The sequence below is a fragment of the Erinaceus europaeus genome, chromosome 4 (assembly GCF_950295315.1).
Source record: "Erinaceus europaeus chromosome 4, mEriEur2.1, whole genome shotgun sequence".
NCBI classification, from domain to species: domain Eukaryota; kingdom Metazoa; phylum Chordata; class Mammalia; order Eulipotyphla; family Erinaceidae; genus Erinaceus; species Erinaceus europaeus.
The window spans coordinates 139,874,623-139,890,623 of record NC_080165.1 but is presented as its reverse complement, the minus strand read 5'-3'; the positions used below and the strand labels follow the sequence as shown (position 1 = coordinate 139,890,623).

The 16,001-nt window shown below is 42.5% G+C and overlaps 1 protein-coding gene across 2 annotated transcripts in view; it reads right to left on the bottom strand.

Annotated features, from left to right (window-relative positions):
• The window catches only part of TRAF3IP2 (TRAF3 interacting protein 2), a 69,053-nt gene that overhangs the window by 19,784 nt on the left and 33,268 nt on the right, over positions 1–16,001 (bottom strand). For both annotated transcript variants that reach the window (XM_060190604.1, XM_060190605.1), the window contains exons 3-4: positions 9,483–9,672; positions 2,270–2,448 (exon numbers count right to left, since the gene is read on the bottom strand). In XM_060190604.1, coding sequence (XP_060046587.1) covers positions 2,270–2,448; positions 9,483–9,672 — 369 coding nt within the window. The remainder of the gene's footprint in view (positions 1–2,269; positions 2,449–9,482; positions 9,673–16,001) is intronic.

The window sequence follows — 16,001 nt, the reverse complement described above, 5'->3', positions numbered from 1 at the left end:
GGAGGAGAAAAAGGACTTAATTCAATCAGGCCAAGCATCTCAAGCTTGAAGGAAATGATCTGACTAGTTTATTAATGTAAGAGATGAACAATCTCTCTCTGTGCTGGTTTTTCAGTCTGCAAAGGATGAGATAAATCTGAGGAAGTCCCTGGGGCAGAGGGTATGGGGGAAAAAAAAAAGGAATCTGTGGGTATTCATCTATGTTTAGATGCTTGTTTTTTTTTTTTTTTAATGTGTCTCTCAAATGAAATTGTGTACAGTGATCATATTGGTTCACTTCAATAGACAGGCATATTGATGCCTGAAAAGTCGACTGATTTTCTTCTCAATACTTGGTCTTCGGCCACTTCCTATATGAGAGCTTTGGGAGTTCCTTTACAGGTTATGGTGAATCTGCAGACAGGACAGCAGAATCACAGCCTATATAGGGGGGTTTCATTCTCCAGAAATGCTCAGAATTTGGATGTATCGGAGTTGAAGATCCGACAAATCCTTTTGAAGGAAAAACAACGGCTTGTTGTCATAGAAATCTTTCAGAGTCCTAACTGACTAAGAAAGAAGTCCCCAAACAGGAATTAACAAAATGGATAGGACTTCAAAGAGGTGCCTGGATTTGGAAGTGTTTACCTGGAATTACTTGAGGGGCCAAGTGGTGGCACAGCTGGTAGAGCACATGGTACCATGCACAAGGACCTGAGTTCAAGCCCCTGGCAGTAAAGCAGGCCCATAGGTGTCTCTCCATCTTTATCCCTCTCTATCTTCCCCTCTCCTCTCAATTTCTCTCTGTCCTAACAAATAAAAAAGAAAAAGGAAAAAATTGCTATCAGAAGCAGTGAATATGTTATGTAGGCACTGAGCCCAGCAATAATCCCGGTGGCAATAATAAATAAAAAATAAAATGGGGGGGGGGGCCGAGCGGTAGTGCAGCAGGTTAAGTGCACATGGCATGAAGTGCAAGGACCAATGTAATGATCGAGTCCCCGGCTTCCCACCGGGGGGTCGATTCACAAGCGGTGAAGCAGGTCTGCAGGTGTTTATCTTTCTCTCCCAGTCTCTGTCTTCTCCTCCTCTCTCCATTTCTCTCTGTCCTATCCAACAACAACAATAACTACAACAACAAGGGCAACAAAATGGGGTAAAAAAATAGTAAAATAAATAGAATTAGGGACCAGGCCATGGTGCACTTGGTTGAGCTTTCACATTACAGTGTGCAAGGACCCGGGTTCAAGCCCTTGGTCCCCACCTGCAGAGGGGAAGCTTCACAGGTGGTGAGGCAGGGCTGCAGGTGTCGCTCTGTCTCTCTATCTCCCCCCTAAATTCTCTCTGTCTCTATTCTAGTAAATAAATAAAATATTTTAAAAAATAAAAATAAATAGAATTACTTGAGAGCTTCTTTAGCAAGCATAACAGAATATGACAACTTCACAAGTCACACCTGTTTGCCTCATATTTCTGGAACTTTGTCTTTTTCTTTTTTAATTATCTTCATTTATTGGGTAGAAACAGAAATCAAGAAGGAAGGGGGAGAGAGAAAGAGAGAGACAGAAAAAGAGAGACACCTGCAGCCCTGTTTCACCACTCCTGAAGCCTTCCCTCTGCAGGTGGGGATCAGGGACTTGAATCCGGTCCTTGCGCAATGTAACATGTGCACTCAACCTGGTGCGCCACCACCTGACCTCTGAACTTAATAGGCAGACCTTTTGGGGATAGTTTCACATTTCTGGTTGTGGCTGTTAAGATACTGGAAAAAGAACCACCACGTGATAGATACCAAGTCAAATGCTTCTTTAAATAAAAGGCTTAGTTTGCATTTGGTTATAAAATAGTTTGGAGAATGTGAGGCTGCTTTTTCCAAACAAGCTCACTCATTCCTCCAGGAAATGACCTCGTTCTTGATGGCTGCTGCTAATTTATGGTGAGATGTTAGCCCCTGACCAATGCCACATGGATTGGAGCCAATTAATCTACTCAGGAACAAGTCCACTCAGAAACATCACTGAGAAGAGCCAAAAGGGTTGGAGTTTTTTGCTGTTGGAGTATACGTTGAAGAAAATCAAAGGGTAAATACGATGAGAAGAATGCTGGCCAGTTCAGAATCATTAAAAAATATTCATCTAAAAATGCTAGAGACTTTAAAGCACAAAAGAAAGACTAGATTTCATTTCCCTGTGGATATTAGAAATACCTAATTTTATGGATGAGCAATCATCCAAGAGTTCTCAAAGTCTAAGTCCTGATGAGAAGGAAAGCAGAACTGCAAACAACTTACGCAACTCTTCTGGCAAATTGCTCGTTTTCAGAGTTCCTCTGGCTAGAGGGTTACTAGGGGGTCTCGGAATAGCAGCTGGAGAAGGAGCCTGGTGACCTTGTGGCCTCAGCTCTGCAGGACGCTCCGAGGACTCCTCAGGCACTCCGGCTCTTTTCGGTGGCTGGTTATACTGCTGGTCCCTGTAAATGAATATATTAAAGTTAATTGTCATTTGTTACCTAGGCAAACCTTGAGGGACAAATATATATATATTTTTAAACAAAGCTTTCATTGCTCTGGGCTTTTTCAGATTAATAAAAGTGAGACAGAGACTGAGACAGAGGGAGAGAATGAAAGATACCACAGCACCAAGATTTCTGCCAGGGACAGAATACTTTAAAAAAAAAATTATTTCATTTTATTTATTTATTTTCCCTTTTGTTGCCCTTTTTATTGTTGTTGTAGTTATTATTGTTGTTGCTGATATTGTCGTTGTTGGATAGGACAGAAAGAAATGGAGAGAGGAGGGGAAGACAGGGAGGGCTCCGAAAGGCACCTGCAGCCCTGCTTCACTGCCTGTGAAGAAACTCCCCTGCAGGTGGGGAGCCAGGGCCTCGAACCGAGATCCTTACTCCCGTCCTTGTGCTTCGAGCCATGTGCGCTTAACCCACTGCTACTGCCCAACTCCCAGAATACTTTCAAGAACTGTGAAGGCGGTGGGGGAGGGGCAGGTGGTGGCAAACCTGGTTAAGTGCACACATTACAGTACCCAAAGACCTAAATTCAAGCCCCTGGTCCCCACCTGCAGGGGGGAAACTTCACAAGTGATGAATCAGGGCTATAGGTGTCTCTCTGTCTCTCCCTCTCAATCTTTCTGTCTCTATCAAATAAATAAAATAAATAAATAAAATAGTTTTTAAATATTTATTTACTTTTGTTGCCCTTGTTGTTTTATTGTTGTTGTTACTGATGTCGTCGTTGTTGGATAGGACAGAGAGAAATGGAGAGGGGAGGGGAAGACAGAGAGAAAGACAGACACCTGCAGACCTGCTTCAGCGCCTGTGAAGCGACTCCCCTGCAGGTGGGGAGCCGGGGCTCCATCTGGGATCCTTACGCCGGTCCTTGCGCTTTGCGCCATGTGCGCTTAACCTGCTCTACCGCCGGACTCCCCAAATAAAATGTTTTTAAAAGATTAAAAAAAAGGAAAGAACTGTGAAGGGGTTGGAGAAATCACATGATGGTTATGCAGAAAGCCTCTCATGCCTGAAACTCTGATATCACAGGTTCAGTCCCCAGCACCAAAATAAAACAGAGATGAGCAGCACTCAAAGAACAAAATAAAGAGCAACTGTGGGCAAATCCCAGAGATGCTCCTTTTCTCGGCCTTCATTTCTTTTCTAAGACAGAAGGGTGAGGAGCAACATCCATCAGGTTTCAGTCAATATACAATTTGGCCATCTGCCATCTGTAAAGGCCTGTGCAGGGGCAGAGGAAGGGATCAGATCTGATTTGTCAACTCCAGGAATGTCCAATTGGGCAGACACAGCCCATGCACAGGAGAGACAAGACCACCCATAAAACAAATTTATATAATGGAGGACACATAAGACTGGTGTTATAGGCATTCAGATAAAAAGACAGGACTTAGGACCCATGGTAGATAATATTTATTTACATATTGAAAGGTAGGAAAAAGCCACGCATGTATAAAAGCATGTTGTTGATCTATGAGTGAAACTTGATTTTGCAGATCCTTTAAAGAAGTTCCTACCATTGCTATTGGTACCATTATTGCTGGGGCTCGATGCCACCACTATGAATCCACTACTCCTGATGGACATTTTCCCTTTCTTTCTTTCTTTCTTTCTTTTTTCTTGGACAGGACAGAGAGAAATTGAGAGGGGAGGGGACAATAGAGAGAGAAAGATACCTGCTTCTGGTATCTTTACCACTAATACAGTATTCAGTACTTCCACAGTGACAACAATCACCAGACACACTTGCATGAGGCATAAGAGGCAGAAAGAAATGCTTTTCTTTTGCCTGTTTTGTTGTTTCTGTTGCGGAGTGCCATTATGAGGTGCTGAGTTCCTTAGGAAGCAGCCCAGTGTCCTGCCACAGAACCTCAGTGGCAAGGGTATCTTTCCATAGTGCAGATCTAGCAGACAGGGAATGGGCCTACTAGTTGCATCGGTGCTGGTCTCCTGAATCTGTACTCTACCACAGAGGTGTAGGCCTAGCCGGTAGACTTCTATGCTGGGTTTCAGATCCGCTGCCTCTGTGATTACGCTGGGGCACATAGCCTCTTGGATGTCCTCTTCTGTGTTCTATAGTCTTAGAAACCCAGTCTAAATTGCCAACTTCTACCCATTTTGTAAACACACAATTCCCCATGTGAAATTCCCTTCTGAATTCTAACTGATAGGGGGACTGGAAATTGTCATATTTCATTTATTTTTTCACTCTCTTTTAAAATGAGTCTTTTTAATTAAATTAATTTATTTATTAGGTAGAGACAGAGAGAAATTGAGAGGGGAGAGGGAGACAGAGAAGAAGAGACAGAGAGAGACACCTGCAGTCCTGCTTCACCTCTTGTGAAGCTTTCCTCCTGCAAGTGGGGACCAAGGGCTTGAAGCTTGGTCCTTGTGCAATGTCATGTATGCGCTTAACCAGATGTGCCACCACCTGGACCCTAATGTCTCATTTCTTTAAAAATGCTTTGAAACAAATGCAACAGCCCACTAACATTGTGAAACTGAGTAGTAGGAATCTGGTTGGTTATTTGTTGATTTTAGGATTGTCTCTTACTATAAATTTAAAAAATGCTTAAGGTATAGCCAATTTCATAGAATTGTTGTTAATGCTGTCATGATTTTACCAAAAAGATAAATAAAAAGCTCTGAATGTTTAAGATAAAATAACATAGAATACATGCTCAACCCCACCTGCAGGAGGTTGCTTCGCAGGCGGTGAAGCAAGTCTGCAGGTGTCTATCTTTCTCTCCTCCTCTCTGTCTTCCCCTCCTCTCTCCATTTCTCTCTGTCCTGTCCAGTAACAACAACAGCTATGACCACAATAACAATGACAACAAGCACAACAACAAGGGCAACAAAATGGGAAAAATACCCTCAAGGAGCAGTGGATTCGTAGTGCAGGCACCAAGCCCCAGCAATAACCCTGGAGGCAAAAAAAAAAAAAAAAAGAATATCTGCTCTAAAATGTACATGGTGAGGAAGTGGTATTTATTTATTTATTTATTTATTTATTTATTTTTATTTATTTTTTTTTTTTTGTGGCAATAGAGCTTCATGCAGCTTTTTCCCCCATTCTTTTTTTTTTTTGTCTGCAGGTTATTGCTGGGGCTCAGTGCCTGCACCATGAATCTACTGCTCCTAGAGGCTATTTTTTCCCTTTTTTGTTGCCCTTGTTTATCATTGTTATTATTGTTGTTGTTGTTGGATAGGACAGAGAGAAATGGAGAGAGGAGGGGAAGACAGAGAGGGGGAAAGACAGACACCTGCAGACCTGCTTCACCACTTGTGAAGTGCGCCCCCCCCCCCCCCCCGCAGGTGAGGGGCTGGGTGCTCAAACCGGTATCCTTATGCAGGTCCTTGCACTTTGCGTCATGTGCGCTTGATCCACTGAGCTAACGCTGGCCTCCTTCCCCCATTCTTTTTATTTCAGGAAGAGAGAGACATAGTGGAGAACAGAGAAACCACAGCATTGCTCCATCATTTGTAGAATTTCCCTGGGTGTCATCCATAGTACCTCCCTGTGGTGCTGAGACTTGAACCCAGGTCCTTGCACACAGTAAGGTATGTCCTCTACCCACTGAGCTATCTCATGGACCCATACTTATATTTTTAGTGCTATAGAGAAAAATATACTTTACAACATGCCTTTATCTCATGGGGATCCCTTTTTCAATAAATCCCTTTAGATCTAAATCTCTTATTTGTTATAAGATGCTTGTTCATTTGCTAAACAAATGTTAGGGACTTGATAGTATTAAAATAACTTCTTTCATTTTTAAAAAAATTTTTTTATTATCTTTATTTATTTATTGGTTAGTGACAGCCAGAAATTGAGAGGGAAGGGGGTGACAGAGAGGGAGAGAGACAGAGATAACTCAAATCCTGCTTTACCACTTGCAAAGCTACCCCCTGCAGGTGGGGACTGGGGATTCGAACCTGAGTCCTTGTGTACTGTGACATATGCACTCAACCAGATGCACCACCACCCAGCCCCTGAAAATAACTTCTAGAGAAAACCAAAATCGGGTGGGGGTATAATAATGGTTATAATGCAGAATGCATAATGGTTATGCAAAGAGACTTTCATGCCTGAGGCTCTCAAGTCCCAGGTTCAATCCCCCACACTGCCATAAACCAGAGCTGAACAGTGCTCTGGTAAAAAAGAAAAGAAAAAAAAAAATCATTAAGATTAATGGCAGAGTGAACTTTCTGTATTAAAGTTCCTTTCATATTATCAGTAAGAAGAGACTTAGCTATATTAGCTATATTAGCTGAACTTGTTTTTCATTATTCTAAATGATAAAATAAATCCAAGGAGGCTAGATTAACTAAAAAAAAAAAAGGGGGGGGGGTGGTGGTGGTTAAAGAAAGCAATTACTCTTATGGTCCAGGAGGTGGTTCAGTGGATAAAGCATTGGGCTTTCAAGCATGAGGTCGTGAGTTCAATCCCTGGAAGCACATGTCTGGAGTGATGTCTGGTTCTTTCTGTCCTCCTATCATTCTCATTAATAAATAAATAAATGAAATATTTAAAAACAAAAAAGCAATTACTCTTTACTATCTCTGAAATTCTTCTGTAAACCTACATGTGTTTTGAGATAAGTGTTGATTTTTAAAAACTGCCATTGCTACCCTTACCCACCAAAAACATATTTCATAAAGATGCTTGATTTTTTTTCTTGGATTTTTAGGTATTTCTTCTGAAAGAGTGCACTGCTAACCCTGCTGCAACTTCACACTTTGTCCAATCCCATTACTTAAAATCTATACAATTTTGTTTAGAAGACAATAAGAGACATCCCTGGAAAGAAACGTTGAGGATTGAGAGTGTCCGCGGTAGCACAGCTGGTTAAGTGCAGGTGGCGCGAAGCACAAGGACCCGCATAAGGAACCCGGTTTGAGCCCCTAGCTCTCTACCTGCAGGGGAGTCCCTTCACAAGCAGTGAAGCAGGTCAGCCGGTGTCTTACTTTCTCTGCCAGTCTTCCCTTCCTCTCTCCATTTCTCTCTGTCCTATCCAACAACGACTACAACAATAAAACAACAAGAGCAACAAAAGGGAATAAATAAATAAAATATTAAAAAAAAGAAATGTTGAGGATAAGTGGGTTTGAAAGTAAAGGGAAAGAAAGACGTGTACCTTATCTGAACGGCTTTTTTTTCCCTGTTCATAAACATTTGGGTCAATGACTAGTTTCTAGAGTTTTAAAATACCTTCATAGGATTTTTCTTCTTCTTCTTTTTAAATTTTATTTATTTATTTTTATTTTTTTTTTTGCCTCCAGGGTTATTGCTGGGGCTCAGTGCCTGCACTACGAATCCACTGCTCCTGGAGGGTATTTTTCCCATTTTGTTGCCCTTGTTGTTATTATTGTTATAGCTGTTGTTGTAGTTGTATAGGACTGAGAGAGATCAAGAGAGGCAGGAAAGACAGAGAGGAGGAGAGAAAGATAGACACCTGCAAACCTGCCTTCCCATTTGTGAAGCGACCCCCTTACAGGTGGGGAGCGGGAGGGGCGTAGGCTCAAACTGGGATTCTTAAGCCAGTGCTTGCACTTTGCTGCCATGTGCACTTAACCCGCTGCTCTACCGCCCTGCCTCCCCCTTTTTTTTGCAGAGCCCTGCTCAGCTCTGGTTTGTGGTGGCACAGGGGACTGGGCCTGGACCTGAGAGCCTCAGGCATGAGAGCCTCTTTGCATAACGATTATGCTATCTCCCCCACCCCCTTCACAGGATTTTCAGTTTTACTTTTTGTAGTATGCAAGAAACTGTGTTTGAACAAGAGTGGACATTTTATCTACTTTCTAATTCTGTCCTGTCAGGAAGTTCTATTTACATGAGTGTTTTTTTTTGTCTACTATAGATCCATAAATGATGAGAAAAGGAAATTTCAAAAAAGAACCAAAAGAACCAGGAGGAGAAAAATGACTTTAAAAAATGGTGGCTAGGCAATGGTATACCCAGCAGAGTGGCATATTACAGTGTACAAGGACCCAGGTTCAAGTCCCCAACTCCCAGCCTCCACCTGCAGGAGAAAGCTTCACCACAAGTGGTGAAACAGTGGTGCAGAAATCTCTTTCTCTCTCTCTCTCTCCCCCCTCCCTTCCATCCCAGTTTCTGTCTATCCAAAATAAATAAGTAAGTAAATAAATAAATAAAGCTACTTTTTAAAAGAAATAGATAACTGAGTCAAGAAAGCCACAAGTTTGTTGTCGGAATAAGCATAGGAAAGATGTAATAATCATCTCCATGTGCAAATGCTTTTACTACAAAAACAAAATAAACGACAACCCCAGTTTATTTCTATTGAGAACTAATTGGATTTAGAATCTTGAAGTAAGAAATGGGTTCTCTTTCTCATATAAATAAAAAATCTTGTGGTCCGGGAGGTGGTGCAGTGGATAAAGTATTGGATTCTTAGGTGTGAGGTCCCAAGTTCAATCCCCAGCAGCACATGTACCAGAGTGATGTCTGATTCTTTCTCTCTCCTTCTATCTTTCTCATTAATAAATAAATAAGTTCATTTAAAAAATCTTTTGAAAAAAAGAATCCTCAAACATTAAGGTGGTTGGTGGGGTGGCATGGTGCTAAAGCATAGGGCTTACAATTATGAGGTGTCAAGTTTTAAAAAGAAATGAATTTGAGCAGGTATAGAAACTCCATATATCTATATCCCTACTAGTGGAAGTTGAAGAGAACATTAAAAATCTACTTTATGGCTAAAAAGCCAAGTGGCCTAAAAGGGAAAGAAAGTGGTATGATGTGGCATCTTAAGGGCCTTTCCTTCAAGAGAATTTTGACTAGTCACTAGTGGCTTTGTATTTCTGGTGAAGAGATTCTTGTCAATCTGCTTCCTGTTCCACTGTGTGACTTGGTCACTAACGTGGGTAGCAAACCAACAGAGAGTTCTGGTCCATTTTGCTTACACGGGTTTTCCTCTTTCATATTCAGAATATCTGAAACTTGACGCTCCCCTACTTACTGGTACTCAGGGATTCCTGGGGCGTAGTCTCCCTGTGCCAGCCTCTCTTCTTGGCCCCAGGGGCTGGGACAGTTCAGGACCACCTTCTGCACAGGAGGCAGACCTCTCATACCGACCCCAGGCAGGTGCTGCCCAGGAAGAGCGGGCTGGATTACTTGCTGGTAGGCTGCTCGGGGGTAGTCTTGGCCATCTGTGGATGAGGACAACAAAGAGAAGAGTGCACGGTGACTTTCACTCCTTCTGGTGAGAGGAAAGATAAACACAGAACAGATTTTGATCTTGCTACCAACTGAAAGTTCCAGGTTTCAGCTCTTTGTCTGTATTTCTATGCTATTAGTCATTCAACAGGTTTCACTAAGCAGAGTCAGTTGTCTTCATCTGTTTTCTTCTATTCTTTTTCCTGTTTCTTCCTTCCTTTTTTAGAAAAATATATTTTTAAAATATTTATTTATTTATTCTCTTTTGTTGCCCTTGTTGTTTTATTGTTGTAGTTATTATTGTTATTGCTGTTAATGTCGTCATTGTTAGATAGGACAGAGAAAAATGGAGAGAGGAGGGGAAGACAGAGAGGGGAAGAGAAAGACAGACACCTGCAGACCTGCTTCACCACTTGTGAAGTGACTCCCCTGCAGGCGGGGAGCCGGGGGCCCCAACCGGAATCCTTAACATTGGTCCTTGTGCTTTGTGCCATGTGTGCTTTACCCACTGCGCTACCGCCCAGCTCCCTAAAAATATATATATATTTTTTATGTATTCATTATTGGATAGAGACAGAGAAACTGAGAGGGGAGGGGGAGATAGAGAGGGCGAGAGACAGTCCTGCTTCACCACTCATGAAGCTTTCCCCCTACAGGTGGGAACCCAGATCTCTGCACACTATAATGTGTGCAATTAACCAGGTGTGCACCGCCTGGCCCTTTCTTGTCCTTCCTCCCTCTCTTCCTTCCCTTTATTCTATCTTTCTCCTTCCTTCCTTCCTTCCTTCCTTCCTTTCCCTCCTACCTGCCACCAGGGTTATCACTGGGGTTCATTGGATCGACCTTCTCGTGGTGCATCCCGTGAGTACCCATTCATTGGGGAAACTGACGATCCTTCCTAGCCAACTGAATCCACATGGATCCCAGTCACTTTCAAAGCCATTTAACTGACTACGGAAGAAGGGCAAACGCTAGAAGAAGAAGAAGTACCTGCACCTTGACTTCACAGCTCCCAGTGGTCATTATTTTCTTTTTCATTTTTCTTTTTTGACAGAGGGTGAGAGACAGAGATAGAGGGAGAGTGAGAGAGAGAGAGAGAGAGACACTTGCAGCAGTGCTCCTCCACTTGGGAAGCTTCCTCTTTGGGGTTTGGGGGTTTGAACCTAAGTCCTGGTGCCTGGTAGCATGTGTGCTCTACTGAGTGAGCCACCACCTGGTCCCTTGTTTTTCTTTTACTCTTAAGTTAAAACATCTGTGCAATACTGAGTTTGGTGGTGTTCCAGTGTGGAGTTCCAGAGTTCCACATTGGGTTCCAATTTAATAAATTACTTAGATAATCTAATCATGAAGAACTTTTCACACAATTTCTACAAGTCCCCAAAATTCTAGTTCCCAAGACCAGGAGAAGTTATCTCCAGGGTTTAGAATCACTACTCTCTTCTTCCTTCAAGTCAATCAGTGGGCTACCTCCAACTCTTTTCTTGATGCTCTCTTGCGAAGTCTTTGTGTACTGGAGACCGGGGCAGGGAGATGAGGGCAGGGCTCAGAACAAGGTGGTGCTTTCAGCGGCTTGGATGTGGGAGCTGGGTGCAGGGAGGCTCCAGTCAGGACCAGGAGTAGCAGAGCCACAAGGGAGGAGGAGACAGAGAGGGAGAGAGACAGCCCTGCTTTACCACTCATCAAGTTTCCCCCCTGGCAGAGAGGGAGTGTAGTCTTGAACCTGGGTCCTCATGTATGGTAGCATGTGCACTCTATCAGGTAAGCCACCACCATCTCAGGTCAAGCCACAGCCTTTCTTGAGCACATCTCCTGCTATACTTTCCCAACCTCATGCTACTCCAGCTACCTGGCTTTTCTCATCTTGAATGTCTTAAGCTTGTCCCCCCCCCTCCTCCAAGACTCTTAGTTTGCCTTCCTCTCTCCTCACAGTGTTTTTGCCCTATCGTTTTATTCCCTTATTTACTCACTGAATCACAACCTGACATTCAAAGCTCAGCTCAGATACTAGCTGTCCTAAGAGGCCTTCCCAGTTGCCGTATCCCATCCTCTTAATCATAGCACTTGTCATGTATGCTTATGTATGTAGTGGCCTTTAAAAAAATTATTTATTCCCTTTTGTTGCCCTTGTTTTATTGTTGTAGTAATCATTATAGATGTTGTTGTTGTTGGATAGGACAGAAAGAAATGGAGAGAGGAGGGGAAGACAGAGAGGGGGAGAGAAAGACAGACACCCGCAGACCTGCTTCACCGCCTGTGAAGCGACTCCCCTGCAGGTGGGGAGCCAGGGGCTCGAACGGGGATCCTTACACTGGTCCTCGTGCTTTGCGCCACCTATGCTTAACCCACTGCACTACCGCCTGACTCCCATGTAGTGGCTTTTTTTTTTTTTTGTCATCACTGAAGTTTCACCACTCTGAAGTGACTTTTTTTTTTCAGAGAGAGAGAGAGGTTGAGAGAGGCACACTAACAGTGAAGCATCCTCTTATGCAGGGAAGGGAAGGGAAGATGGCTTGAACCTGGGGAAAGCATATAAGGCAAAGCCGGCGCACTATCCTGCAGGTGGGCTATTCGCATCCTGCAGTGACTCTCAGCAACTGCTCTACTAGCTTCCTTGCCGGAAAGTGAACTCTGTGGAAGCTCGGACTGTGTCTGCTGCCATCACTTCCCCAAGCAGTACTGGCCCCCAGGGGCTGCTCAATACATGAAGACAAGTGTGTGTGGAGGAGAAAAAGAGAGAGAGAGACTATTTAGGACTCCAGAATCTGCTTGCAAGGTGTTGGGATCTGCTAGACACTCTCCTCATCTGCTCTGTCCCCTTTTTTCTTTTTCATTTCATTTTTACTTATTTATTATTGGATAGAGACAGAGATTAAGAGGGGGAGGAGGAGACAGAGAGGGAGAGAGACAGAGAAACACCTGCAGCCCTGCTTCACCACTCATGAAACTTTCCCTCTGAAGATGGGGACCAGGGGGCCTGAACCTGGGTCCTTGCGCAAAGTAATGTGAACATTTAATCAGATATACCACCATATGGCCCCGTTTTCTTTTTAAGTATCAGCGACTCTCTCTGAAAGTCAGAAGGAGAAAGTCCAGGTTAAAGATGAGCTATTTCACCAGTACTCTTGTCAGTTTGTCAGCTTTGGAGCCATTTTGCTTCCCATATCCATTAATGAGTGGCTAGTAATGTTTTATTTGCTCTAAAAGGACTAGCAAGCTAATCATAGGGTTTGTTCCTTTTGCAGAGAACGGATGTTGATGCTGTTAATCAAAAGCCTTTGAGTCAAGGTCATATGATTTCTAACAGATTATTTCCCGCACAACAAGTTTTTGTCTCATAGCAACAAATCATATCATTAAAATCACTAAGGCATGTGGGCTAAGTGTTTGATTAGCTGTGACTTTCATTTCTGAAATGACCACCTGTGGCAAAAATCTTACATTGGTCTATAGGAGCAGGTGAAAAAGATCCACCTCATCTATTTCTAAAATTAGGATCTTGACACTTAATACTTGCTGTCCTTTAATGGCTTCAGACAAAGGTAGAAGAAGGAAGAGAGGGACAATCAAAAATAAAATTCCCCCTTTGTAAGCAGAATTTCAACCATTTTATTTGAAATTTAGTGGGTTGATGACAGCTGAGTAACTAGCTGAGTACCACTGTATTTTTTTTTTTTCTTTTACTGCTCACCTCTGGCTTAGGATAGTGCGGGGGATTGAACCTGGGACCTGGGAGCCTGATGCTATCTCCACCTGGCCCTAGTTGAGTACCATATAAGCATCTGTCTATATGCTATGATTCATTGAGCACTTGCTACATGCCAACTACTATTTCCTTTTTGAATTCCTTACTAAGGATTATAGAGTTCTGTTTTTTATCTTCCTGCAGAAGAAGCCTAACTTAGAAGAACCAAATCTATATTCCTTACCATGATTCTGGGCACCCTTCATCCTCTGATCCATCATCCTTTCCCTACCCCATTGACTTGCTCTCAGTACATTACTTGCACCAATCTCCTTGCTTCCTGGACCTTCTCATCCTCTGTGATTCTGCCTGAGTGCGTCCTCAAAAAGGCTTGCTCTGAACCAAGAATCTTCTTTCAAGAAGGGAAAACTCCCTTTGTAGGTATGAAGTAAAGAGGCTAAATATTTTAGGTAAAAAAATAAAAAAAAAAGGCTTGCTCTGACTATTCTGCCTATCAATGCCTGTTCTAATGTTATTTTCTTCACAGCATATATATTTTGTTGTTTTGTTCACAGATTTCTCTTTATCTATCTTTCCAGGAGACTGTGAACAGGCAGATATGTTTTGTATTCACCTCTCTATACCCAGGGCCTAGCACAAGACTAGGCAAATATTTGTTGAATAAATTGGCAAACGCATAGAGGAGTTCAGTTTCCAAACCCCATTGACCTCTCTCCTTTCCTCTCCTCCTTCAGAAGACAATGAGGAGTGCTTTCCAAGACTTGATATCACAATGGCTCAACTCAGAATTCGGGATGACTTGTATTCCCTGTAAGTAGAAAACAAATTTCTTGGTATTCACTCAATAAATATTTACTGACCCTCTCCAGCTAGGTACCCAGTGACCAATGATAAATAGGATTCAGTCCCCCCCTGAGCTACTATTTTGAGTAGCTCAAAATAAATGTAGAAGGAGAGAGAGAAAGGAAGAGAGAGGGAATTTGTCTGTCTGTGGGTGTCTGTTTTGATACACAGTCCCATTTGCATTGATGTGTGAGAAAGGGAGGCATGCAAGTCACAGCCACCTACATGGCTGACTTAAGAATCACTGCTCATAATTATCTCCCCCACTGATTCATCCCTGATGTCTCAATCCTCTCGGGAGAGTTTATTCTGTAGGCGATGGAGAATAGAAGATGGTGGGTGATGTGACAAATGACTTGTTAGTTTGGTAACTCCTCAATTCTGAGTCAGTGTTAATCCAAAACAAAGATACAAATCTTGGACAGTCAGAAATGTGTGTCCAGAACTGCGTGTTATTTGTCATTCTTAAGATCCACTTGGTCTGGGTACATAGTCTTCATGTTACTAGGTTTTTACCACTTGGAATTAAAAACAAAACAAAACAAAACAAAACAAAAAAATCCTAAACAAGGTTTTCCACTTATCATTCAAAACATTCAACATTTTTCTTCCTTATTAAGAATGGTATTAAGAGAGTTTAGGAGAATGCAAATAAAATCTGATTTTCAAGTTGTCAAGAGACATCATGATATATATAGATAGATGGCAGTCTAGCCAAGAAGCAACATGGCTAAAATAAATGGTTACAGGAACTCTCACAGCTTTAAGCAGCTGTAGTTCCTTGAAAAGAAGCCCTTTTCATTATCTTTTCTTCCATAGGGCTTAGAGTTTTCTTACTTTTAGTTGTGCAATCACTGTTTTTGGTTCCATATTGTCAATAGCAGGCATCTACCCAAAGTTTGATTTGCTCAGTCTCCCTGGGACAGAAAGAGAGCATTTTATAATAAAGCGAGGGCTCTTCACACTCAATCCGCTTCTTTTCCTCTGATTTATTTGCATCATAGTTTTTTATTTGATTGCACAGTCATGATCTCTCTACTGCTGAGCTTCAGTGTGAGGATTCTGAAAAGAGGCTCAGTTTTCCAGGGAGTGGGGAGAGGAGGAAACATAGGCTTGTCCTAGTTCTCCTTTTCACCTGCTTTGAAAACTTTTTCTTTTCACATAAAAGAGATGCTCAGCCACCATTGTCCCCTTTAACTTGCAAAAGCTAAGGTATGCTATTTGCATGGTGATCATTACTTATTTATAGTTTCATTAACAGACGAGGAAAGCAATGCTCTTCTAAAGCCGAATGGAACCACGTAGCCATGGTTTCCAAATGCACAAGCATCCCCTTAGGTGAGCAGCTCTTTTGAAGTGGTTTTGCTGGCAATTAAGTGTAGTTATAGCCCTGACATGAAACTAAGCATTTGTACACCTGCTTTGAATGTTGAAAATCTGTGCCAGGGGGAGGGATTGGGAAGCCGAGGGACATTTTACAAGGCTGGGCTGCAGGATTCCCTTAAATAATAACAGTAATAACCAAGAGCTACTATATTTATTGAGGGTTCACTACAAGCCTGCAACTTCCCTAGCTCCTTTAATATGTTATCTTATTTAATTCTCACAACAACCTTCACAGGAACCACTGCTTCTACAAGTCTCAGGTATTTTGGGTTTGCAGCATTCTAAAGAAAAACCACTAGCACTGGGCTTCTCTGACAGAAACAGTCCAACTTTGGCCCTCGTCTCTGCAATTAGATGCTCTGGGAACCAGAGTCAAGGCAAGATGAATTA